This window comes from Danio rerio, chromosome 1 (genome assembly GCF_049306965.1).
Source record: "Danio rerio strain Tuebingen ecotype United States chromosome 1, GRCz12tu, whole genome shotgun sequence".
NCBI lineage: Eukaryota > Metazoa > Chordata > Actinopteri > Cypriniformes > Danionidae > Danio > Danio rerio.
Genome location: NC_133176.1, coordinates 60,721,322 through 60,746,564, shown reverse-complemented (window position 1 = coordinate 60,746,564; position 25,243 = coordinate 60,721,322). Strand labels below are relative to the sequence as shown.

General features: G+C 40.0%; 1 protein-coding gene across 1 annotated transcript; it reads left to right on the top strand.

Moving 5' to 3' along the window:
- Nucleotides 1-704: 704 nt before the first annotated feature.
- LOC103909461 (sialoadhesin-like) lies at nucleotides 705-21,113 on the top strand. Its single transcript, XM_073909097.1, has 21 exons — nucleotides 705-799; nucleotides 4,652-4,720; nucleotides 4,819-5,166; nucleotides 5,265-5,510; nucleotides 7,580-7,834; nucleotides 7,919-8,164; nucleotides 8,572-8,647; nucleotides 8,885-8,921; nucleotides 9,034-9,114; nucleotides 9,232-9,324; nucleotides 13,950-14,019; nucleotides 16,002-16,073; nucleotides 16,156-16,503; nucleotides 16,602-16,847; nucleotides 16,949-17,203; nucleotides 17,286-17,540; nucleotides 17,621-17,869; nucleotides 18,310-18,388; nucleotides 19,093-19,132; nucleotides 19,217-19,473; nucleotides 20,522-21,113. Exons 1-21 carry the CDS (start codon nucleotides 796-798, stop codon nucleotides 20,574-20,576), a joined length of 3,381 nt encoding a protein of 1,126 aa, XP_073765198.1. The 5' UTR covers nucleotides 705-795; the 3' UTR covers nucleotides 20,577-21,113.
- Nucleotides 21,114-25,243: the final 4,130 nt, after the last annotated feature.

Genomic DNA, 25,243 nt, shown 5'->3' with positions numbered 1-25,243 from the left:
TAGCATTAGCTTCATGTTTGTAATGCTTATGTTCAGTCCTGAATGCAAGTTTCAGATCTGCATTGAGAGCTGCAGTGCCTTGCTGACTCCAGCGACTGCTGATAGGCTCTTTTAAATAAAGGCGGGTCTTCTGTAACTAAAGACACCATTTTGGGTTGTGAAGAGGCCTCCAGCTTGACCTAAGCCAATTGAAGCCAAGCCTGAAATCTTAAAAGGCTAATGCTAACATTAACTCCACGGCAGTACACAGGAAAGGCACTATGTGATGCACTTTACTTGACCTTTACTTGAAGTTAGTGTTATGGGTGTTACGGTGGTAGATATGTTCATCTCCCCCTTAGTAAGAAGATATCTGGCTTTACTTTGACTGACTTCCTCTTCCTGCTAGGTGTGATGTCACTCAGAGTCTGTCGCTCATGAAGGTCACATGATCACACGTTCAACCACAGAGAGCAGAGGAAATCGCATGTGTCACCCTTTCACAGTTACACTTCCAAGAATAAAACACCACTGAGAACATTAACAGCTATTAATGCACTGGAAAGTTCATGCTCAGATGATCCAGCAGCTCTCAAACCAGAACCATTTATAGATTTTGTCTAGATTTTCTGTCTCTCAGGATCAGGTTTTATATGATGCATTTAGTAAAGCTTCTGCTTTATCTGTGAGACACAAGGTGTGAAAACCTCAATAAAATATAGGGTGTTAATCACGTGTCATGGACAATGTGTCAATGCCAGTACTGGTTATATCCAGATCATTTTACTGCTATCACTGGTCAGAAGTGTTGGTGAAATGGGTAAGAGCATTCTTTTATATTATTTTACTGAAAGCAGATATTTATGGGTTCTTTGAAAGTAGTTCAGTGAATTATTTTTGTTGTTGTTCTATCTGGTAACGATATTATATGTTTGAGATCAATACCTACATCAAAATCCGCTTCAGTCTGTTACATAATAGCTGTCTAAATAATGCCAATGGTTGGCCCACCCTCTCAAAATCGATGTCGTCCACTGTTAGACTTATCAGAAAGTATACTTTTCTATCTAAGACCTTGAAGAAGTATCAGCTAACAGAGCTTTCTGGAGCTCAATGCTCTCCATGAGGTTTTACAATTGGGTTTTAAAGCCTTTCGTAGTAGTCTTCACTGCTACAAGTAATGAGGGATACTTTGTTATTTAGGTACTTGAGGCACTCTGCAGTCCTTATTTCATGGGATCCTTATTTATTGTCTTGAGAAGGTTGTAAAGTTCAGGGCTCGGTTCTCAATTGGTTTAGATCTAACTGAAGATTTTGTGTTACAATTGTAACTCATAAGCAGGGGGGTTGTTTTACATTCTTGATTTGAATGTGCCTAATGTTGGAGCACATCTGATTCTTTCTGAAAGCTGATTCCAGCAGCGAGGGGTGCTGTTAGTTGCTGAAGGCGTGTTTCACCCTGCTCTGGCCCCGTTTCCACTAATGCGTTTTAGTTTGAAAACGCATAAGTTTTGCTACGGTTACGCCAACCGTCCACACTACGCCGGAGTTCTCGAGCGCCAAAAACGGAGCGTTTCGAAAACGCTGGAGAGGCCGTTTTCATTCTGAAACGTTGCTGCTCCGTCTCAGTGTGGATGATGGAAAACGGAGACATCTGAAAACGGAGGCGGGGCTGCTGACATTCGCCTCTCTGATTGGGGCTTTTCCTGAATATTAAGTAGCCTACACACACAGTTCAGTCCTGCATCTTCTCCGTGTAAGTTTAGACTTCGCAAGTTTGATCAAGGCTGCAGTCTCTTCTTCTCAGTTTGATATGGAAAAGCAGACTATACCGAGGACACGGGTAAATCTTCAAAGGGAACAGTGTACTTTATAACTTCATTCACATCACCTTGGCTACGTTGTTTCACTTTCTCAACAATAAAATGTAAACATGATTTAAGGAACTGCCTATCTTCATTTTAATATTAGCAGCTTAGGCAGCAGAAATGTTGAGGCGTCGTGCTGCATGAGCGTCATCTTCACTGTGTGGATATTTATAACAAAACGGAGCCGATAACAACTGCCTCCTTTCAATTTCAGTGAAAATACGAAACACACCCTCTCTTTTGCTGAATATCAGTTTTAAGAATCGATAATGGCTATTTTAAAAGTATAACATACAATAAGTTTATACATTATAGGAAATAAAGGCAAGTGATCAGTCAATATACAGAATAGGCTCCGTGGTTACATTAATCATTAACTTATCTTTGCGCTCAGCCAAAACACGTTACCTGAGAACAAGTAATAGATTCCAATGACCAAAGTCAGGGAATATGTCGTTAGATAAAGACAACAAGATAAATGAAATATCCCGTTTAATAAATAAATATAGTGAGATTAGATCCAGCGGGAGATGCTTGATGAGAAGTCCGACTAGCACAGCTCTCATCTGGGTAGATGGGCTGCAGCGCTTGCCCGAGAGTGTGTGTGTGGTCACGTGATGTGCGTTTTCATATTTTTGGTGTGGACGGAGAGCAGTTCAGAAACGCTGGGTAAAACGCGAGTGTGGACGCGGATCGTTTTCATTCTAAAACGCCGTTTTAAAACTAAAACGCACTAGTGTAAACGGGGCCTCTGACTGAGCTCTTGGTATTTTAAGTTTATATGATCTTAATGATTCGAGTGATCTGTTAGGTTTGTATTCAGTCACCATATCTGTAATGTATTGAGGTCCTAGGCCAATTAGGGATTTATAGACAAGTAGTAAGACTTTAAAATCTATTCTAAATGTAACTGGGAGCCAGTGTAAAAACCTGAGGACATATGTGATGTGCTCTGATTTTCTGGTTCTGGTCAGTCACACCAAGATTCTTGACCTTATTTTTCATTGTTTGACCCTTAGAGCCAAGGTACGTAATCACCTTGAGAAGCTCATCTCTGTTCCCAAACACAATTACTTCAGTTTTCTCTTTGTTTAACGAAAGAGAGGATCATCCTAGCGGCTCCCCTGGGCCCAATTGGACCTTGTAAAAGGCAAATGGCCAAAACAGATCAACTGGAGCTTGAGAAGATGTCATGATCAGAAGCAAAGTTTACCTGAATCAGGAGACGGTCGACAGCACTGTTGATCATTTCCCATGTTTTAATATCAAATGATGACATATTGATTATTTCCTACACTTCACCATTGATCAAGCTGTTTCAGAGCCTGTTTCAGAAAAAAAAAATCTAGTTTGCGATTTAATGCTTAAGGCTGTTCCAGAGTCAGCTCTAGTCTGACTTCCGAGTCTGATCCCATCCATGACTCCACTCTAGATCAGTTCCAGAACCAGTGCCAATCCATGACTCCACTTTAGATCCAGTTCCAGAGTCATTTCATGACTCCACTTCAGATCCAGTTCTAGAGCCAGTTCCTGACTCCACACCTGATCCTGTTCCAAAGCCAGTCTATGAATCCACTTCAGATCCAAGACAAATCTAGTTCATGACTCCTCGCCAGAGCCAGTTTCAGAGCCATTGTCTATTCCATGACTCCACTCCACAGCCAGTCCATGACTCCACTTCAGATCCAGTTTTAGAACCAGTCTATGACTCCACTCCAGAGCCAGTTCTAGAGCCAGTCCCACACTCCACCCCAGATTCAGAATCAGTGTCAGTCCAGGGCTCCACTCCAGACCCAGTTCCAAAATCAATGCCAGTCCATGACTCCATTCCAGTTTCAGATCTAATTCAGTTCATTACTCTATGCCAGAACCAGTTTCAGAGCCAGTGCCAGTCCATGAGTCCAGAGTCAGTTCTAGTTTTGCTCCTGCCTGATCTCCTGTCCCACCAGATTCATACTGGTTTCCTGTTCTTCCAACTCTATGCTCCTGCCCTGTTGGGTCTGCCCTGGCCACATAACTTGCCGCCTCCACCCTGACTGGCTATGCAGCATCACTGCCCCTGTCCTGTTCTTCTCCATGTAGCTGGTCCACTATTTCTCCACTTTTGTTTGCTTTTGCTGAGCCCTGATGAACACTTCATTCGTTCATTTATTTTCTTTTTCGGCTTAGTCCCTTTATTAATCCGGGGTCGCCACAGCAGAATGAACCGCCAACTTATCCAACAAGTTTTTACGCAGCGGATGCCCTTCCAGCCGCAAACCATCTCTGGGAAACATCCACTCATAAACTACGGACAATTTAGCCTACCCAGTTCACCTCTACCGCATGTCTTTGGACTGTGGGGGAAACCGGAGCACCCGGAGGAAACCCACGCTAAGGCAGGGAGAACATGCAAACTCCACACAGAAACGGCACCGACCCAGCGACCTTCTTGCTGTGAGGCTAGGCCACTAGCTTCTGCACCATTGCCTCGCCCCCTGATGAACACTTTATATTGGTTATTTTGTTTGTGAGCATCTGCACACGGGATACACCTCTTGCCTCTCTCTTTTCTGTACCTAGCACTATTCACTATTTATAACAGAAACTGTGGTTTATTTTGTCACTGGTGTGGGCACGGCCTAAAATGTTGGCTTTTCTTGGATAAATAACATCTTTGTTGAGTCTTTGATTGTTTTTCTTTGCAATTTGCAGTGGATTTGCAGTATTTTTGCCCTGAAGCATTTTAAAAAGACACAAAAACATTCTACTACATCATAGTAGAGTCCTGAATGCTGCAATAAAGTCCTGTGCTTGTATTGAAGGTGTTTCTATGATGATGTCAGTCAGAATGGCTCCTCATCTTACTCTGCTCATTCTGCTTATGATTCACAGTGAGTCATTACTGTTTAGTGACACATTTGTAAACTTTTTTATTGTGCTTTTCTCTAACATGAACTCTGAAATTTTGCAAAAAACATCTGGGTTTCAGGGATTTCTTGTGCTGATTGGGGTGTGAATTATAGTGCGCCTCACTGTGCACTAAAGAATTCAACAGTGATAATGAGCTGTAATTATACATACCCTACTGGACATCAGATCGTGAATGTTTTCTGGACAAAAGAAAAAGACAGAAAAGAAAAGGAGGATCATCCAGATCTATTAGAGGACCCTGAATACAGTCAGAGGCTTCAGTATCTGGGAGATGAACAGAAGTACTCTACCATCAGACTGAGTCAAGTGACGAAGAAAGATGAACACCGATATTTTTGCAGAATCATTACTAACAAACCTGGTGGGAAATGGATTGATGTTACAGGAGTGCGTCTCTCTGTCACAGGTGACTTTCTTGAGGTTTCTCTCTTCTTGTGGTCATTATGTAGAATAATAATCAGTGTGTGAGAGCAGCACTAGATATAATGTGTGTGTTGTGTTCAGATCTTCAGCTGGAGTCTCCTGAGAGAGTGACAGAGGGAGATTCAGTCCGTCTGACATGTAGATGCAGCTGTAAACTGACTGACACACCAACATTCATCTGGTACAGAAACTCACACACATTGACTGAAGAAACTACTGGAGACAAACTCATCCTCAAGTCAGTCAGAAGAGAAGATGCAGGCAGATATAGATGTGCTGTAAATGCACACACACTCACATCACCTGAGGTCTATCTCAATGTCATGTGTGAGTACAGATTTGTTAATTCTTCTAAAGCCCCTTTCAAATTACATGATTTTTTTGTTGTGGGAATTTGTAAGTAGCAAATAGGCATCGGGATGCAAAATTCAATAGTTTCTTAACATGTAGTGTATCATAGTGAACTTTGTCTACTATAGTTATGTCATCCTACCATGCTTCACGTCAGCATCACAGTAAGTCATAATTCATTCATTCATTTTCCTTCGGCTTAGTCCCTTTATTCTTTAGGGGTCGCAAAAGAGGAAAGAACCACCAACTTTTCCAACATGTTTTATGCAGCGGATGCCCTTCCAGCTGCAACCTCATACTTAGCCGGCAGCTAGCTCTCTGCATATCTCACATGGTCTCCCACTGAAGCTAACAGGGCTGCGCCCGGTCAGTACCTGGATGGGAGACCACATGGGAAAGCTAGGTTGCTGCCGGGTGTGGTGTTAGTGAGGCCAGCAGGGGGCGCCCAGCCTGCGGTCTGTGAGGGTCCTAATGCCCCAGTATAGTGACGGGGACTCTTTACTGATCAGTCTTTCGGATGAGACCTTAAACCAAAGTCTCAACTCTCTGTGGTCATTAAAAATCCCAGGATGTCCTTCCAAAAGAGTAGGGGTTTCACCCTGGCATCCTGGCCAAATCTGCACAATGGCCTCTGTCCATCATGGCCTCCTAACCCTCCCCATATCATAATTGGCTTCATCACTCTGTCTCCTCTCCACCAATCAGCTGGTGTGTGGTGTGCGGTCTGGCGCAAAATGGCTGCTGTCGCGTCATCCAGGTGGATGCTGCACGCTGGTGGATGAGGAGATTCCCCCCATTGTGCAAAGCGCTTTGAGTGCCCAGAAAAGCGCTATATAAAAGTAAGGCTTTATTAATTATTATTATTATTACTGGGAAACACCCATACACGCTCATTCACCAAGGCCAATTTAGTTCATCAATTCACCTATTACGCATGTCTTTGGACGGTGGGGAAAACCAAAGCACCCGGTGGAAACCTACGCCAACATGAGGAGAACATGCAAACTTCACACAGAAATGCCAAGTGGCCGAGTCGGAACTCGAACCAGCGACCTTCTTGCTGTAAGACAACAGTGCTAACCACTGTGTCACCCCTAGCATAATTTAATTATTTACATTTTTCACCTCATTGTCCGTAACGTTTTTCATCACATTGGTGACCAATTGACCAGTATAAGTAAAGAAACTCTTCTGTACACAGCGTTTAAAATGGCATAACCAGGGGCGGACTGGCCATCTGGCAATTCTGGCAAATGCCAGAAGGGCCGGAGCAATTTTTGAATGTGGGCCGGTAAGTTTTTTTTTAAATATGTATTGTTTTTAAGTGCAGACAGCTTTTATCTCTTGCTAGATGTGATATTATGATAATAATAATAATAATAATAATAATAATAATAATAATAAATGTTAAGCATTTGGCCCAATCGGCAACTGCCGCCTGGTTTCAAGATGGGCCGACCCAATTCGAGGTTACCCATACATAATCAAAATCTGGCAAGAATGTCATATTATTTCACCATCTGTAGACTAAATAGTGAATGTGCGTGTCTGTGGGTGGGGCTGTGTCGGTGTGGTAATGTGGGCTGGTTTGGCTACAGTGCCAGGGCTAATTTTTTGTCCCTGTCCGCCCCTGGGCATAACACATAAGAGAGGACTGCTTCCAAACATAAGATTCCTTTGTGGAGTTTTGGCAATAGTATGCATATATGACGTATCATCACAGAACTACCACTACTAAAATAAAAAGATAAATGTTGATCAGTAACCATGACCATTTTGCAGCCTGGTGAGTGAGTACTGGAATTATCCAAATACAAAGACATTTATAATTTAAGCATCATTTTGACAACAGACTGTGCATCGTAGACATCACGCAATTATTGATCGCGAAGCAAGATGTAGTCTGTCATATTTTGTACCTGAGACACCTACTCTAATGAAGTGACATTAAACAAAAATCACAATACAAATGGTGTAATCTGAGTTGGGGCTTTGAATGTTGTCGGGATTTATCTTTGGAAAACTTTCAATTATGTCCATTTCAGACCCACCAAAGAGCGTCTCAGTGTCCATTAGTGGATCTGCTGTAATAATGGAGGGAGATTCAGTGACTCTGAGCTGCAGCAGTGACTCAAACCCTCCTGCACAAATCAGCTGGTTTAAAGAAGGAAATATTGTAGGATCTGGAAGAATCTTCAGCATCTCCAAGATCAGCTCTGATGACAGTGACAAATATAAGTGTAGAGGCATCAATAATCATGGAGAGAAATACTCTGATCCTGTGACTTTAAATGTCCAGTGTGAGTTAATAATCATTTTTACATGGTTAAAATTATTGCTTTTTTTCAATCTCTATAATAAATGGTCATTTTTGTCCTTTCCAGATCCTCCCAGAAACGTCTCAGTGTCCATCACTGATTCTGGTCAGCTTTGGTTTAATTCAGTGAGTCTGGTGTGCATCAGTGACTCAAACCCTCCTGCTCTGAACTTCAGCTGGTTTAAGGAGAATCAAAGCTCAGCTGTTGGATCTGGACAGAGTTTCAGTGCAGTACAGAGTGGACGCTTCTACTGTGAGGCTCACAATCCACATGGAGCTCAGAGATCAGACGCCGTCACTGTCACTGTTAAAGGTGAAGCAGCTCATTTACTCTTTAAACAAGTTCTGCCCTGTAACACTATTGCCCCACAGTCCAAACACATGCGCTAAAGATGAATTTATTAAACTAAATTGTCCTCAGTGTTAACACTGGTCTCAGTGTTGTTTGTGCTACTGTAACCCACCAGTCCTACACCACCCACTTGCTTAGAGCTGGGATCAACCCTCCAATTGTTTTGCTTCTAGTGTCTAATGCTAGAGCAGCTTATGAGATCAGGGCCGGCCAAGTGAACCATGCCTGAGCCCGGTTCAAACGAATCAGGAAAGGCACCTGGGCACGGTTCGGATAGCATTGTGTGAGTGTATCCTGAGAGTTGTCATGACAGAGCTAGCGGGATTAACTTGAGTCTTTTGTGGCTTACAAATTCGTCTCTCTTTTAGGACACCCGGTGCTCTTCTACATAGCGATTGGAGTGGTTTGTGGATCAGCGGTTTTCATCACAGTGGTGATAATTTGGTAAGATGTGTGACGCTATGTAGTTTATCACAGTGGATGTTACCAAATTCCAATTGTCCATCTCTTCTTTTCACAATGAGAAAGGCTGAAATTCACATAATGATAGAGTAAACCCTGTATTACAAACCAGATTACAGTCAAATGGCAGTGGTCAGTCTTTTAAATCTCAGTGGTTAAGTCTGAATGTGCATTGAGGTTCTGATTGGTTGTTAATTTGTGAAATCATTCTCTTTAAAGGGGAATCAGGAGGAAGAGAAATGCCACACAGTCTCAGGTCTGGAAATTACTCATCAGAATGGGATTCAGAATGTAATAGTTTATGGGTTGGCTCAAGATATAATTTTCTCTTCTCTGTTTTTATTTCTTGTTTCTCTCTCGTGGTAAAGCTGAATCATTCCAGAGGTCAGGATGACAGAGGTAGAGCTTGTAATGATGATTTTAATCAGCCTGTATATGAGAATGCAACGGTAAGGGCTTTAGCTGATGCTTTTCTATAATAATTTAACTCTTTTCACTTTAGAGAAAATAAATAATATCCTTCCTAATCTTAGTTTTAAATATCACATTTTTGGTGTGTTTTTAAGAATTTGTCTCTTTGTCTCTTCATCAAGGCTCTTCAAGTTACCTCTGACCACTGTAAACCTGAACTGGACTCTTCTGTGTATGAAAACCTTCCAGTAAGTTAAAAAAAAAAAACCCTAATAGCCTAAAATCTAATGTTCTTGGTATTTAGTTACAAATGTGATTAATGATGTATAAACTGTCTTTTTTATTCAGAAAAACAAGAGGATGGTGTAGTGTTTTGGACACACAGCAAACAGTTCACAGGATAACACTTTATTTTGATGGTCCATTTGAGTATTAGTAGACCGTCTGCATAATATTTGTTGATTCTGCTCCTTCAACAGACATTTAACTGACTATAAGCAACTTTGCAAGTACATGTCAACTTACACTAACCCCAACCTAATAGTCTACTAATAATCTAATCAGAAATTAGTTGGCATGTAAATGCAGTGTAACTTAAATTCAACAAACGCACCATCAAAATAACGTGTGACCTTTCACAGCCTTTAATAATGTCATTGTGTCAAATTTATAGAAGAATGGGTGGAATAGGAAGCTAAATGTGTCTCTTACTCACTAAAATCTGTTTGTCTTTAATTTCTTTATAATAATAACTTGTTTTTAACCTTAAGTTTCAATGTTTTCTGTGGAAAGCGAGGAGAGAATGTCTCTACATGTATAATTTAACATTTTTGCGTCTATTAACACATGAATAACAGCATATCAAATATCAAACAGCATTACATTTAAACACTGAGAGAGAAATGCTTTGTTTTATAACACAAGATTAACTCTTAATCTTGATTTTGTACTAAAAACATGTAAATAAAGTTACTTACCCTCTACTCTGGCTATATGTTTGCATTTCTTTATTGATAATGAAAATCAATTATCTTTCTCTGAAAGAAACCTTATAAATGTCTATTAAACATCTAAACATAGACATCTTAGCTAAAATAAGCCTACACTGTAAAACCCAACAGTCAACTTTATCAAATGAAATGAGAGGAGTTTTCTTAAAATTGACTGAAAGTTAATTCTAGTCTTTTGAAAAGAGTTTTGAACTCGATGTTGTAGGTAATGAGTTAATTAAACACCTCATTACTTTAACTAAAACTCATATAGATTTTTTAAACTTAAATGGTTTGTAGAAGTCGGTTTCCTCAAACGGTTTGAGTTGCCTTAACTTATTGGGTTTTACAGTACTCATCCGGTTTGAGTCCTCTTCATTTATAGAGTGTTACTGTGCTCAAATTGCTTTATTTACTCAAATGGATTAAGTTCACAGTACTCATTAGGATCAGTTTTTAAACTTAAATGGTTTGTAGCAATCGCTTTCCTCAAATGGGTTGAGTTACCTTAACTTTTTGGGGTTTACAGTGTAAATTTGGGCTGCCAGTAATAAGTTATATATTTGATGACTAGTCTACTCTGGCTATTCTTAGATGTCTGTCATGACGGTAAAACACGATTATGGATGTATTAAAGCATGTGCTTGTTTGTTGTAAAAATTTGTAGTTCCTTTCTGGTTGCAGATATCTTGCCATTGTGGCTGGTGTATTCTGGGAAATTTTCTTACCCCTTGGTTTCGAGAGTGGTCCTGAAAAACTTCCATTCGAAGGGCGATCTACTTAAAAATAATTTTTTCCTTTTATTTTATAATTTTTTCTATCTTTATTTCTATAAAGTATCAATGTATATAGTGTCAAAGCATTTACTCTAGCTCTCAAAGGTGCAGTATGAGATCTGGCCAAATGCTAACTTGGAAGCAATGAATATGCATGTACCTCCTTAATGCAAATTACGATCCAAAGCCACACCTCCTGAAGTCCTGAATGAGAACTGACACGACCCCAGGCAGCATTACCTCATGAGTTATTCACTGATGAGAATACTGTGCGTGACTTTATAATTCTTCAATTACCAACCTTTTAAAAAATTTACTTTCCCACAAGGAAACACAACTGAGTACATCACAGAATAACCTCAAGGATTACAATGTGTAACAAATTTATTCGTTGATTTTCTTTTCAGCCTAGTCCCTTAATTAATCTTATCCAGCATATTTTTTTATGCAGCGGATGCCCTTCCAGCTGCAACCCATCACTGGGAAACATCCACACACAGTCTGTATGACAAATTATAATAAATAAATAATGTAAAATTGGCTAAAGCTAAATAACTAGTAGGCTAGCTGTTCACAAACTAACTTAAACACTGAAAAGGTAAACTACAACATATGACAGGTAATATTAAATGTGGAATATATTCAGAATATTCAGAACCAACCAATAACATGCACAATTAAACCTTAAACAACATCACATATGCTCTGAAACATCCAAAATATCAAAAATATAAGTCAGTCTATCAAAAACAAGCACGTCTACACATTAATTAATGCCCTAACCATAACATATCTCTTAAAATAACATGGATAGCAAATATTATTGACAAAAATTTACAGATTCTGTAAAGAGCTGGAACAACCTTCCTTACCTTTCCCACAAGGAAACACATCTGAGGCCAAACAATAACCCACCTCCCTAACACAACTCACAGCTCCCCCGGAGGAAAGGAAGAGATGTAACATCCCTCAATATATCAGCACTGTGGCCTCACAGCAAGAAGGTTGCTGATTTAAGTCTCTAAATCAGTTGTCATTTCTGTGTGGAGTTTGCATGTCTCCCCGCACTGGTGTGGGTTTCCTCCAGGTGCTTCCGTTTCCCCCACAGTCCAAACACATGCGCTAAAGGGGAGTTGATGAACTAAACTGGCTTTATTGCATATGTGTGTGAATGTAAGAGTGTATGGGTGTTTCCCAGTACTGGGTTGCAGCTGGAAGGGCATTCGCTGTGTAAAACATATGCTGGATAAGTTGGCGGTTCATTCCGCTGTGGCAACCCCAGGTAAATAAAGGGACTAATGTTACGGAGGCCAGCTAGTAAGTGCTGTGCAGGTAAATCTCACTCCTCAGACCTCTAAAGGTGCTCTAGTAACAGATGCTAGATGCCATCGTATTTAGCCTCCTAGGTAGAGCAACCAACTCCCATGCCGAAGATCGCCGGTTTGATACCAGCTCGGAGCGCGTCAGGTGGCGTAGGACCGGCAGGGTTACACTAAGTCGAAGGAAAATTAATAAATGTGTTCAAAATTTGGCATTTCTATTATTTTCTCAAGCCATACTTTAAAATGTGCTTTAATACAGGATGATGGAAACCCATCTGGCTTCTGTGTTGTGGAGGATTCAGCTGTCTGTTCAGAATTTGCATAAAGGTTTAATGCAGTTCGCAGGTCTCTAATAAACACACAAAAGAGGAAGAGAAACCAAGAGTTTAGCTATTACCTTAGGTCTAAAATCTCAACATGTGGCCAAAAGCAATAAATTATTATTATTTTCAAATGTTTATGGCTGACTTTGTTCACTTTCAAAACAGTCGCGTCTAAATAGAAATCAAATGCATCTGAAAATCAGAAATGCTTTGAAAATGTGGGAAAGGTTGTGTGTGTAGCATCTGCTTTCACTTCCTCTTTGTTTCTCTATCTGACTCGCTCAGGCACTGAGGGATGCTACTTGATTTGCCTGAGCTGTTTCTGATCAGATGTTTTCTTCATGTGGTGAGTGTGGGTGAGATGTACTTTGCAAAAATACTGAGAAAAAAGGAAGATAAAGAGTTGGTCTTTAAGAGAAAGTGTCTTATGGCTGTACACCTCTGTTCACGAGGCTGATAAACGGTAAGAAACATTCTGTTGGTAGTTTTTAGTGTTGCTTATTATCTTTGATATACTTTACTTTATTCATTGTCCACAAGTGGAAATTTATCTTTGGCTTCACCACACAACCACATCAGTGTTTACATTACACACATCACAGAAGAAAACATTCAACACGAATACATTCAACACGAATACATTCAACGTCGTCACATATATCACATTAAAAAACTCAATTTAAAACCCTACACATAATTAAAACCCAGTATTTAAAATTCTAATCGCACTTGGCAGGACATTTGATACACATTTTTCTTTACTTGAGGTTGCCTTCTCAATTCTCATTGAATAAATTTCATTTCATATCTGCAATGTCTTCATCATTTGCATTTGTTCTTAAGTTGTGTTGTAATTTATTGTCGCTTTTTATTTGACTGTTTACGGATGGTGTCTTAAAAATTCATTCATTCATTTCATTTTTCGCCTTAGTTCCTTTATTAAAATGGGGTCACCACAGCGGAATGAACCGCCAACTTATCCAGCACGTTTTACACAGCGTATGCCCTTACAGCTGCAACCCATCACTCGGAAACATCCATACACTCTCATTCACACTCATACACCACGAACAATTTAGCCTACCAAATTCACCTATAGTGCATGTGTTTGGACTTGTGGCGGAAACCGGAGCACCCAGAGGAAACCCACGCCAACACGAGGAGAATCCTTTATTATTATTCATTTATATTATCATACATGCTAAAAACAGAAAAGTCTGGACGTTTTGTGACTGTCGTGTCTGAGTACAGTACTGGCACGTGACTTTCTTTGTTGACTCCATTGACTTAAATGCATTGTTCATTTTAAGTTTACCCAAATTTGACTTGTAAATTATGTGAAACTCCAGAAAAACATATTCCAGGTCATATTTTACAGGAGAATCATATTATTTATTTTAGACAATCGTCAGGGTCAAACATTATTCCAAGATTAATTTTCTGAGATTGTAATGTTCTTGCAGCAAGGGAACAATACAGAAGAAACACTAGAGGTTCCATTCTGGTTGCTCAAAGGGCAATTCTTCGAGGCAAGTTTTTATACAGGCGTACAAACAGATGATGATGCATTGGGCTCTATTTTTACGATCTAGGTGCAAAGTCTAAAGCGCAGAGCGCAAAAGCATTAAGAGCATTTCTGAATCCACTTTTGCTATTTTAAGGACAGAAAAATATGCTCTGTATTCTCTTAATGAGTTGTGGCTGTGTTTTGAAAATAAACCAATCAGAGTCTCATCTTCCATTCCCTTTAAGAGTCAGTTGCGTTGCACCATGGCGCATTTGCTATTTACATCACTTAAGTGTTAAAACTGAACCCTTCACTAGCAAGAAAACCATTAAACAGAGCATCTGCAGCACGAGAATAAAGAATGAGCCTCCTCCAATCGGCCTTTACTTTCTCTTTCTTTCGTGGAGAAGGAAACAGTGTTATACTCACTCCACTGAAGACATCCATAATTCATTTTGTTTGTTGAGTGCAAAGATTTGTTTCAAAACTATTTCTAAATTCAGATCTAATTTCAGCAAATGAATGAATGAACAATGATTACGAAGTGTGGTCAAAAAACTAAGTAATGTCCAAACCAGGGCTTGATTTGTGCCGGAACATGAATTCTCTGAAATCTGTTCCAGTACCTTATTTTACCGATCCCCCTCCTCAACCACCCTCTTCCCGGTACGCTGTTCACTTTCACTTTCTTCTGCGACTCCCCAACTCTCTTTACGTTCATCCGCGACAACACCACCCACTCACTATCGTCCGCAACACCCCTCCGCCATCCACCGCATCAACCCCACCCACCCTACCCCCCGCTCTCCATTTTCGTGCGTGATACCTCTCTATCCTTGAGAAGTAACATGCCGGATCCGTTACCCCAATCTGTTCCGGGACCTCGCAATTCACAAATTAAACACCGTTCCAAACACACATGCTTTGCCCCATATGGTTCAAAACCTGACAGGTGGACAAATCTAAGCTTGTTTTTAATAAAACTAATTTAAATAAGCATATAATAAATAAAACTAATAATAATAATAACATTATACCAAAGCAAATTGTCAAGAATAAACTAAAAAAAAAGCCCCTTGAGGTGAAGAAGGCATGAAGGGCAGTGGCTTTTATATTCACGTAGAAAATTACACTTTTAGTAATATTTGAATTCTTTTTCATTTGTAAAGATATTTGTGTATTGCTGTACATACTGCGTTTATTAAGCAACAACAAGGCGCACAACTAATGCACTTTGCTCTGGACTTTAGACCTGTACCTCAAAATAGCAATGCTCCAACAATGCGCCCTAACACACCTCTTTTCTAGACCGAAACACCCATGAGTCCACAGAGTGGTGCAAATGGATTTGCCATTTAAACAGAATAGAGCGAAATGGGAAAATTTTAATTTGCACCTTATTGTGCCGGGTGTATATTAGGGCCCACTGTCTTTAATCATTGGTCTAAGCAGTCTGTTTGGTAGAATCCTATTGATCATATAATCATATCATTGTCAGCACAATATTCCTCCAACTGGCATATTCCAACCATTCAGCTGATCGAAAACTACAGTTGAGCATGTGATTATATCTAAAAACATTTTTAAAAATGTACTATTTTTGTACTTACAATGGGAAAGTTGCTATATTTTATGCTAAGACCTAATTATTAATTGTTGGGTTAGTTGGTGTTTCTGTGTGGAGTTTGCACGTTTTCCTGGTGTTTGAGTGGGTTTCCTCCGAGTGCTCCGGTTTCCACCACAGTCCAAACACATGCGCTATAGGGGAATTGATTAACTAAATTGGCCGTAGTGTATGTGTGTGTGTGAATGTGTGTGTATTGATGTTTCCCAGTTTTGGGTTGCAGCTGGAAGGGCATCCCCTGTTCATTCCGCCGTGTTGACCTCTGTAATAGAGACTAAGCCGATAGAAACTGAACAAATAAATGTTCTTGATTCATTTAAAGAGCTTCGCATTTCCAGAGGTTGAGATATAATAATAAGTGGCTGTCCATCAATTGTGTTGTAGGTGTTGATATGATGATGTCATTCAGAATGGCTCCTCCTCTTCCTCTGATCTTCCTCATCTTCGGGATTCCTGGTAAGTCTGAACTAACTCTGCTTTTTCAGCATCCTCCAGCAATACAGTCACAGCTAATTTGAATTGAACAAATTCATTTCAGATGTTTTCAGTGAAGGCGAATGGGCTGTGCATTACAGTTCTTCACACATCTGTGCACTAAAAGACTCATCAGTGATAATGAGCTGCACTTATAAATACCCTGCTGGACATCAGATCATAACAGCGTTCTGGAACAAAGGCTTTGTAAAAAATGGAGAGCCTCCAGATCTGTCTAAGGACCCTGAATACAGTCAAAGACTTCAGTATCTGGGAGATAAACAGCAGAACTGCACCATCAGACTGAGTCATGTGACAAAGAAAGATAAACATGAGTATTACTTCAGATTCATTACTGATGTAACAGGAGGAAGATATACTGGTATTCCAGGAGTGCGTCTCTCTGTCACAGGTGACTCTCCTGAGGTTTCTCTCTTCTTGTGGTCATTATGTAGAATAATAATCAGTGTATGAGAGCAGCACTAGATATAATGTGTGTGTTGTGTTCAGATCTTCAGCTGGAGTCTCCTGAGAGAGTGACAGAGCGAGATTCAGTCCGTCTGACATGTAAAAGCAGCTGTAATCTGACTGACACACCAACATTCATCTGGTACAGAAACTCACAGAGATTGACTGAAGGAACTACTGACAACAAACTGATTCTCAATTCAGTCAGAAGAGAAGATGCAGGCAGATATAGATGTGCTGTACATGGACACACACTCACATCACCTGACGTCTATCTCGATGTCACCTGTGAGTACAGAATCTGAGAGTTTAGATTGTGTTGAAGATTGAAAGATCAAATTGACTAGAATGTTAATTATTTCCATTAATATGGTCAACTGGACTTCTAGATCCTCCAAAGGAGACCTTAATTGTCATCGATAGATCTGCTGTAATAATGGAGAGAGATTCAGTGTCTCTGAGCTGCAGCAGCGACTCAAACCCTCCTGCAGAAATCAGCTGGTTTAAAGGAACACAATATATTAGATCTGGACGAACATTCACCATCTCAAATATCAGCTCTGATGACAGTGGGGAATACAAGTGCAAGTCCTTATATGGAAATGTAGATAAATACTCTGACCCTGTCACTTTAGATGTCCAGTGTGAGTTCATGATCATCTACACATTGGTTCAATTATACAAATTCACAGTTTTCTAACATCTATTGTGGATTTTAATGTTTAGATCCACCCAGGAACATCTCAGTGTCCATCAGTGGATCTGCTGTGATAATGTCTGGAGATTCAGTGACTCTGAGCTGCAGCAGTGACTCAAACCCTCCTGCAGAAATCAACTGGTTTAAAGGAGAAACATCTGTAGGATTTGGAAGAATCTTCAGCATCTCCAAGATCAGCTCTGATGACAGTGGAGAATACAAGTGTAGAGCCACAAATGAGCATGGAGGGAAACACTCTGATCTTGTGACTTTAGATGTCCAGTGTGAGTAAATGAGGGTTCAGCTATTTAAAATTACAAAGATGGTATTTATTATATCGGTTTATTTCTTCTTCTTTTTTCAGACTCCCCCAGGAGCACCTCAGTGTCTATAAATGGATCTGCTGTGATAATGTCTGGAGATTCAGTGAGTCTGATGTGCATCAGTGACTCAAACCCTCCTGCTCTGAACTTCAGCTGGTTTAAGGAGAATCAAAGCTCAGCTGTTGGATCTGGACAGAGTTTCAGTGCAGTACAGAGTGGACGCTTCTACTGTGAGGCTCACAATCCACATGGAGCTCAGAGATCAGCCGCCGTCACTGTCACTGTTAGAGGTGTGTATCAACATTTGGTAATGTGATGAGTGTTTCAGCTACTAGTGAACTCTGCTTATTGTCACTTTGGGTTTGCAAGGTTGAGTTCGTGCTGTAATGGTGCTTATAGACATCATGGGATTGGAGGGGAATTTACAATAACTTAAAACAATTAGTGTTCTGGATTTAGTATTTCACAGTTCAAACGCCACAGTTTTAGCTCTGATTGTTTTGTGGGAACATCAACAAAAGCCTGAATTGGAAACACTTTCTAAAATCGAAATTTTGCCGGTCACCTTTGCTGATGATTGGGATAAAACCTCATCTTAACATGGTTAATGCCTTATCACTGCCTTAATGTACTACAGATTAACAAATTCAGAAGCTGATAGAGACGCATTCTTGCCTTGATTCTGTCATTTAAATGATGATAAAAACATCTTACACTTGTTTTGTTGTAGGAAGAATGTTTGCGTATGCAGCCGCTGGAGTGATTGGTGGACTGGCAGGGTTGCTCCTCATTTTCATCATTGTTTTCATGTGAGTCCTTGAGAAAAATGAGTGTACCAAGACTAATTCAAATCTATTGTGTTGCCCAAAGTATTGCAAACACTGTGAAGTTTATTTATAAACTAATTTCAAGAGGATCACATGCTTATGATTGATCACAGCTAGTCCCTCATTAGCCAATTTATAATTCACCAATCAGACCATTCCTAAATCACTATAAAAAACGTTCCATACCCCACAGTCATCTTTGTTTTTAAGTATCCCCCCTTCCATCCCTACTCTCCTCCTTTCCTAGAAAGGTGGCATGGTGGTTAGCTCTGCTGCCTCACAGCAAGAAGGTCAGTTTCTAGTCCTAATAAAGCTAGTTGACATTTCTTTGCGGAGTTTTCTCAATGTGTACACAAAGGCTTCCCCCGGGTCCCCCGGTTTCATCCAGCCATCCAAAAACATGTGTCTTAATCTGATTGACTAATACAAATCGGCACCATAGACATGCTCCTAGTAAGTAGTTACCTCCTTATACCAATCCCTAATTGTTCATTAGCTCCAAAGCTAAAAGCTGCAGGGGAGTTCTCAAGATCTACCTGAGCTCAAACTCCCCTCTAGCCTTGCAAACGGAAGGGCTTGAGGATCTTATGAGCTCAGGGCTCTCCCGGGACAGCATGCCAAACAAGCTTTATAATCAATCATCAGCTAAGTGTGAACTCTTGAATTGCACATTTATTATATTACAGGAAGAGCAAACACAGATCTGATGGCAACACACAAAAGCAGGTGAACGACGCAATTAGTTAATATTACAATCACCACCAAATCTGCCTTGAATAATGTCTAAAACCGAGTATTCTCTCATTTTAGGATGATCTGTATGTCAACTTATCGGGACAAGTCTCAGCACAAGGTGGTCTTCAGCCTAAATCTGATCCCGCTAATCAAAGCGAAGGCCTGTATTCCCTGGTGACCCTCAGCAGATTCAATAAAGGTCATGCTGAAGGAAAAACGTCAGATTCTGAAGATGAAGACGAGATCCAGTATGTTACCGTTCGGCATCACAGAAACGAGAACGAAAGCCAGTATGTCAACTTTAAAACACAACTGTCTGATTCAAAAGTCAGGTAAGAACTAATCAAACACAATATATTACAGTTAAACATTATTAAGGTGGTTTTTACATCAAAAAACAGCAAGTAATTGACAATTTTCGCTGAAAATTTTGACTCTCATTATTAGAACACTCTTTTTGAATGGGCGTGACCAATTGTAGACTCCCACGGCTCTGATTGGCTGACAGATTTGCATATAAACAAGTCTAAACAGGTAGTAAAGTAGAAGTAGGTGTTAATTTGTTTCTGCTTAGGAGGCGGGGCTTAGCCACACTATTACATCATAGAGCAGAACATTCCAGAAGCCGGGGTTCAACTAGAAAGACTTCAATTTGAGCTGATTTTAGAGAAATACCAAAGTGTTAAGTTCTGAAACTTACGGGATATTTTAGTTTAACTGTTTTTTTATTGAAATATGTTAGTCAGAGAGCCACAGCATCAGATACACAGAATCATTAGACATCAACTGCTCCAATGTGGTGGTAGAATACAATTTAGCTCACGTTTTCTTTCTCTCGGAATAAAACAATATAATTACATATTCATGCATTAAGGAAAAAAAAACAGTACAGAGAATAAATAAATAAAAATACTCAAAGGGTACAACAGTAGAAAATAAAATAATAAATATTTAAAAAAATAATAATAATAATTAAAAACAAAACAAAAAAACACTTTCCATTCATAACTATGTCAGGGGCAGGGAAAATAAGTCAGCTATATACTTGCATACATATACACATACATATATACATGCTTATTTATTTATTATTTTTATTTTTTAGGTGTAAGAGGAGGGGTTGCCAGATAGTGTCAAATTTTTCAGTATTACCGCAAACTGTATATCTTATCTTTTCTATTTGCATAGACTGCATCAGATCATGCGTCCAATGTATGCTTTCAGGATATTTTAATAGCACCATGAGCTCTTATACACCAAATGATCAAGGGGATTTTGGTGTTTCATAACATGCCCCCTTTAATAGCTATTCTGAATGCACCTGTGTATTAGCTGACCCATCACTGATGCATTTATATCTCTGTACTTATTATTTGACAGATCTGCTGATCAGAGTGTGGAGGATCAATCTGTGATTTACAGCACTATCAAATGAGCCACAGACCAATGTACTGCAGTCACTGGGAAAACAGGTCTTCATGATGATGATGATGATGTCTCCCTCATGTGGTGGGACTGTAGCACTGCAAATCTGATGCTGCTTTTCTTTTTTATAATAATATACTTTTTTGCAAACCTTAACGCAGAATTTTTTTCTCATTCACACTTGCTGCACAAGACTAGAGACGATTCTGGATAGATTTAAAATTTTATATTCGTCAAAATACACATTACTTTGCTTACACATTTATTATTAGCAACACATTTAGTAACACAAGTGATTTAAAATTGTAATGTATTACTTTTTTCCCCAAAACTGCTGGTGATGAAGAGATTTATTTATTTATTTTCTGAAAATATTGCATAAGCTATGTAGTGTAGAAATGTCTTTTAAAAGGCTTGTATTTTTAATCTGGCTCCCTCTGCTGTTTAAATGGAGTAATTGCATACCGACTGATACTGTTTGCTGTTGATTGTGGAGAGAAAAAACAGATGAGAAAGAGGAAAGAAAACAGAGGATAATGGACCACAAGCTTTGGGTCTCAGTGCTGTTGTGTATTTGTATTTTTTTCCCAGTGTGAAATATTTATGTGGTTTCTGGCTATAAGCTAATCTGTGTACATTGGCTAGTCGACCTGTATTGATCTGTATGAGTAGTTTCAGCTGATCAATCTTGAATCTTGAAAAATTCTAAACTTTGACACGTCATTCAAGCCAGCAGGCACACAACGTCATAAGACCAACCAACACAATCTCACGGCAATTCGTAACTCCTTAATTTAGTTGCTGATTCGTATGATCTAATTCATACATTTTAGTACGGTTTGCTCATCCCCCAATGACAGTTGGGTTTAGGGGTGGGGTTAGGTGCCATGCCTCCTTTTTAAAATCGTACAATTTCATACGACGACTGAACTCGATTACTACGAATTAACCACTGAACTGGCAAAACGTAAAATACTCACGTTTTCTCGTGAGATCAGGCTGGACCAACATAAGCTCGTTCTGAAAATGTAGTCCTTTATACATTTCTGGAGATTGCGAATTATGTAGCCAGAAGTGCGTATGACTGCATTTTTAAAATGAACACTACGGGGTGATATAGCGGCATTTCTATTCACGCTTACCTGCTGACTGCTCCGTATTGACGGCTGTCCTGCTGTTACCAGTTTGTTCAATGACTCACCCTGTACATCATTGGAAAGTTCCCTTTTGCTAATGTCTAATCGCAGCATAAAACGTTAATATTAGGTTAGATTTAGGTCATGATGTCGGGTGACAAAACAGTCTAGCCAGCGTATAAGGACAACGTTATTCTGATGATGAATAATGATGTCAAATGATGTTGATTTTTGGTCATATTGACATCAAATACTGGGTTTTATGCATCTGGACACCAAAATCCAACATCTGAAATCAATGCAGGGGTTGCCGCTGACCTTTGACGAACGACCGTGATGAAAGAAGGGGGGTTGTCGCGGACAGAAGGGAAAAGTGGGTGGGGATGGGTAAATGTTTGGGCCCCTAACAATGTCTCTGGAGGCCCCTAAAACTTTGTGGGTCCTTTAAATAGTCCTAACTTCCCCCGTTTCGCCGGCCCTCGATAGATGTCATAGTGGTAACGTCCTTACAACAGTACGCTGTAACATCATTAGACGTTGATATTTGGTTGTTTTTAGGTTGTGTTGGAAAGTGACCATAATTCAACGTCGGTCTGATGTTGGACGCTGACGTCGGCCTGATGTTGGGTTCTGGCATCAACTCAATTTTCCAACCCAGGTTCATTCTGAAAATGTACCACTATGTACATTTCTGGAAAGCGGCAAATATGTCCCAGGAGCTACGTTTTTTGCAGATTTGTTTTTTGTGAGTCCACTGTGTACGCTTTTTCAGATCATAAATTTCATCCCGAGTGCCATTCGCACCTGCTGTTCTCACATAAATCCACCAGAGGCCGCTGTCGACTGTCTGAATGACTGATTGTTTGACCAATCAACTGATCCACCCAACCCCATTTTCTAAATCCAACCAACAGTTTTAAAAAAGCAATAGCCAAAATGAAAAGCCTCTCCTGATTTTTACCTTGATTTCAGATTTTACCACATTCTCACCCTGTTATTTACTTTATTTTTTTGGATTCTGTTTTTGTTTTACCCGCTTTCTGGAACAATTCTTCACCAGACTCGAACCCTGTCATCATGGTCAACTTCTCTCTGCTTCTCAAGTCTGACGTACAGGGTGAACTACAGGGCAAACTGGTAACAGCAGGAAAGCCGTCCATACAGTTGTAAGTGATCAGCTGGTGGTGTGAAAAGGAGTGGCATCATACCGCCCTGTAGCGTTCGTTTTAAAGATGAAGTGCAGCCATACGTTCATCTGGCTACATAATTTACCATCTCCAAACATGTATATAGGGCAACGTTTTCAGGTCTATGTTTCAATTTTCATTTACACCCAACTTGCAACATCCCCTGACATTGAGATGCATCAGTCTGATGTCATGTTGACATTCTGTGCTTGCTGGGAATGCTGTACTGATTGTCCACTCGTGTTTTTTTGTTCTTTTATTTGGTTTCTTGTGTCGGTTTGAGAGGGATGTGGGAACGTTTTGTTAATTTTTCTTTTCAGTTTTAATTTGTTTGTTTATTTTGATTGGTAGTTACTAATAGAATGATTTCCATATTTGATTTGGTATTGTGGCCTTCTCTCTTTCTGAAGCCTGTATTACAGTTCTGCAAATAAATTTAGTTTTTCATTGGTAAGTTTTGAATCAGGGCCGGAGTGGGACTCTTTTTCAGCCCTGGAGTTTCAAGCCTCAGACCGGCCCAACCTCAGTTCACCACTGACTATATTAAAATAAGGTCATTTCCAATTCAGTTTCTAATTACACTATCACGTCTTTTTTTTTGAGAAAACAGCTCTTTTAGAACTTCAAATGTTCAATAACCCTTACAGTATTATGTCTTAACAATAAAAATGAAAAAAAAAAATGTTACTCAGACAAGGACCGAACCCAGGTTGACCGCGTCATAATCTAACGCACTAACCACTGTACCACAACAGCTGTACATTAAATGGTGACTTATCTAGTTATATCATCATTAACCTGCAGGCTGCATTCTGCTCACGAGGCTACGAGAAAATAGATAAAAAGAGCAGAGCTGCGGTAAAATAATGAATAAGAAGGCTGTGGTCAAGTAAATAAATAAATTATTTTTAAAAAGTGTGACTGCTGAGAGCAACAGATTCTGGAACTAGGGACACCAGCGGCCAAAAAAACGGACCGGCCCACCGGGAATTCTCCCGGTCCTCCCGATTAGCCAATCCGGGCCTGTTTTGAATATTATATTATTAATGACCTCCAGAATCAAGAGCGTCTGTGCTCCGCGTCAGACACCTTCAAACTCCACCACGCATTCACAGCATGTCAGGATTGTCTTCTGAGGCTCAAGGTATTTATTAGATGAAGATTGACGCAGCTTCTCCTACTGCAGCAAAGTTAGTTTGTACTGTTGATATTTGGTGCCATTTAATCAGGAAGTGACAATTTGTTCACTTTGACTCATTGGATGGAAGCTCTGCTTTACCGTACGTTCACAGCGAAAGCGGCGAGAGCGTCTAAGGTCGCTCTGGCCGCCCTGGCGACAACGCTGTCTGCCTTCAGCTCCGGCGGCGAGAGCGTCAAAACTCGCTACATTGATCTCGTACTTAAAGGAGCCGTTGCAGCATATCAGTTACATTCCTGCATAAGACATGTTTTTAGCGTGAAAATGTTGCGCACTTCTTATCAAATTCATAAAACAATGGAAGATCAAGTTGTGTGTGGTGTGGCTTTGCTTTATTTATCCAATATGTGTCCATATGTCTGAAATATCCTGAAGCAGCAGTACTGTTTTGTACTGTCACATCGCGTGAGATTCCCGCTTTTTTTAAGATAAATTTATATAACATTAATGAACATCAGTAACTCGCCAGTAACTTATTTAATGTAAGTTCCTGTAAGAAAACATTGTTAATAATTGGAAATCCGGCGACCGCAATAATCAAACCCTTTGGAACAACTGTGGTCGGAACCAAAGTTCACAGGTCTGTGTTCTCTGAACTGCTATCAAGCGGTGGACGTCTTCATTCTGATTGCTTGCCGCCGAACCGCGTCATAGCTCATTACCATAAAGTTGACTTCATTTCAACTCTCCTCGTCGCTCACGCCGGCGAAGACGCGTCGTGCTGCTCCTCGCCGCTTATCGCCTACTATCGCCGCCGGCTCTCATTGAAAATGAATGACTTCCGGCTACTTTGACGCTCTCGCCGCTTTCGGTGTGAACGTACGGTTATTCGCACGTCTTTTATGCGATAATCCAGTTTTGCGCAAAAAGTTAATTCGCATTTTTGGATGGAAACAGAGCTATTGATAGTTTTACTGATCACTAAGATATGATTGACTTGGATTTTAGTTGCTTCGATTTAAAAAATGAAAATTGTAAAAAATAGCTTAGATGTAGCTAAGCTACTGTTGCCTTGTAGCTTTTAGCTTAGCTTGCTACATTACCCAGGGGGTAGCTTTAAGTGTAGTCAAGCTACATTTTAAGTAGATTAGCTAATAACACTACATTTTTTTTCACATAGCTTGCCCAACACTGTTAATCAATATCATTTTAGGCT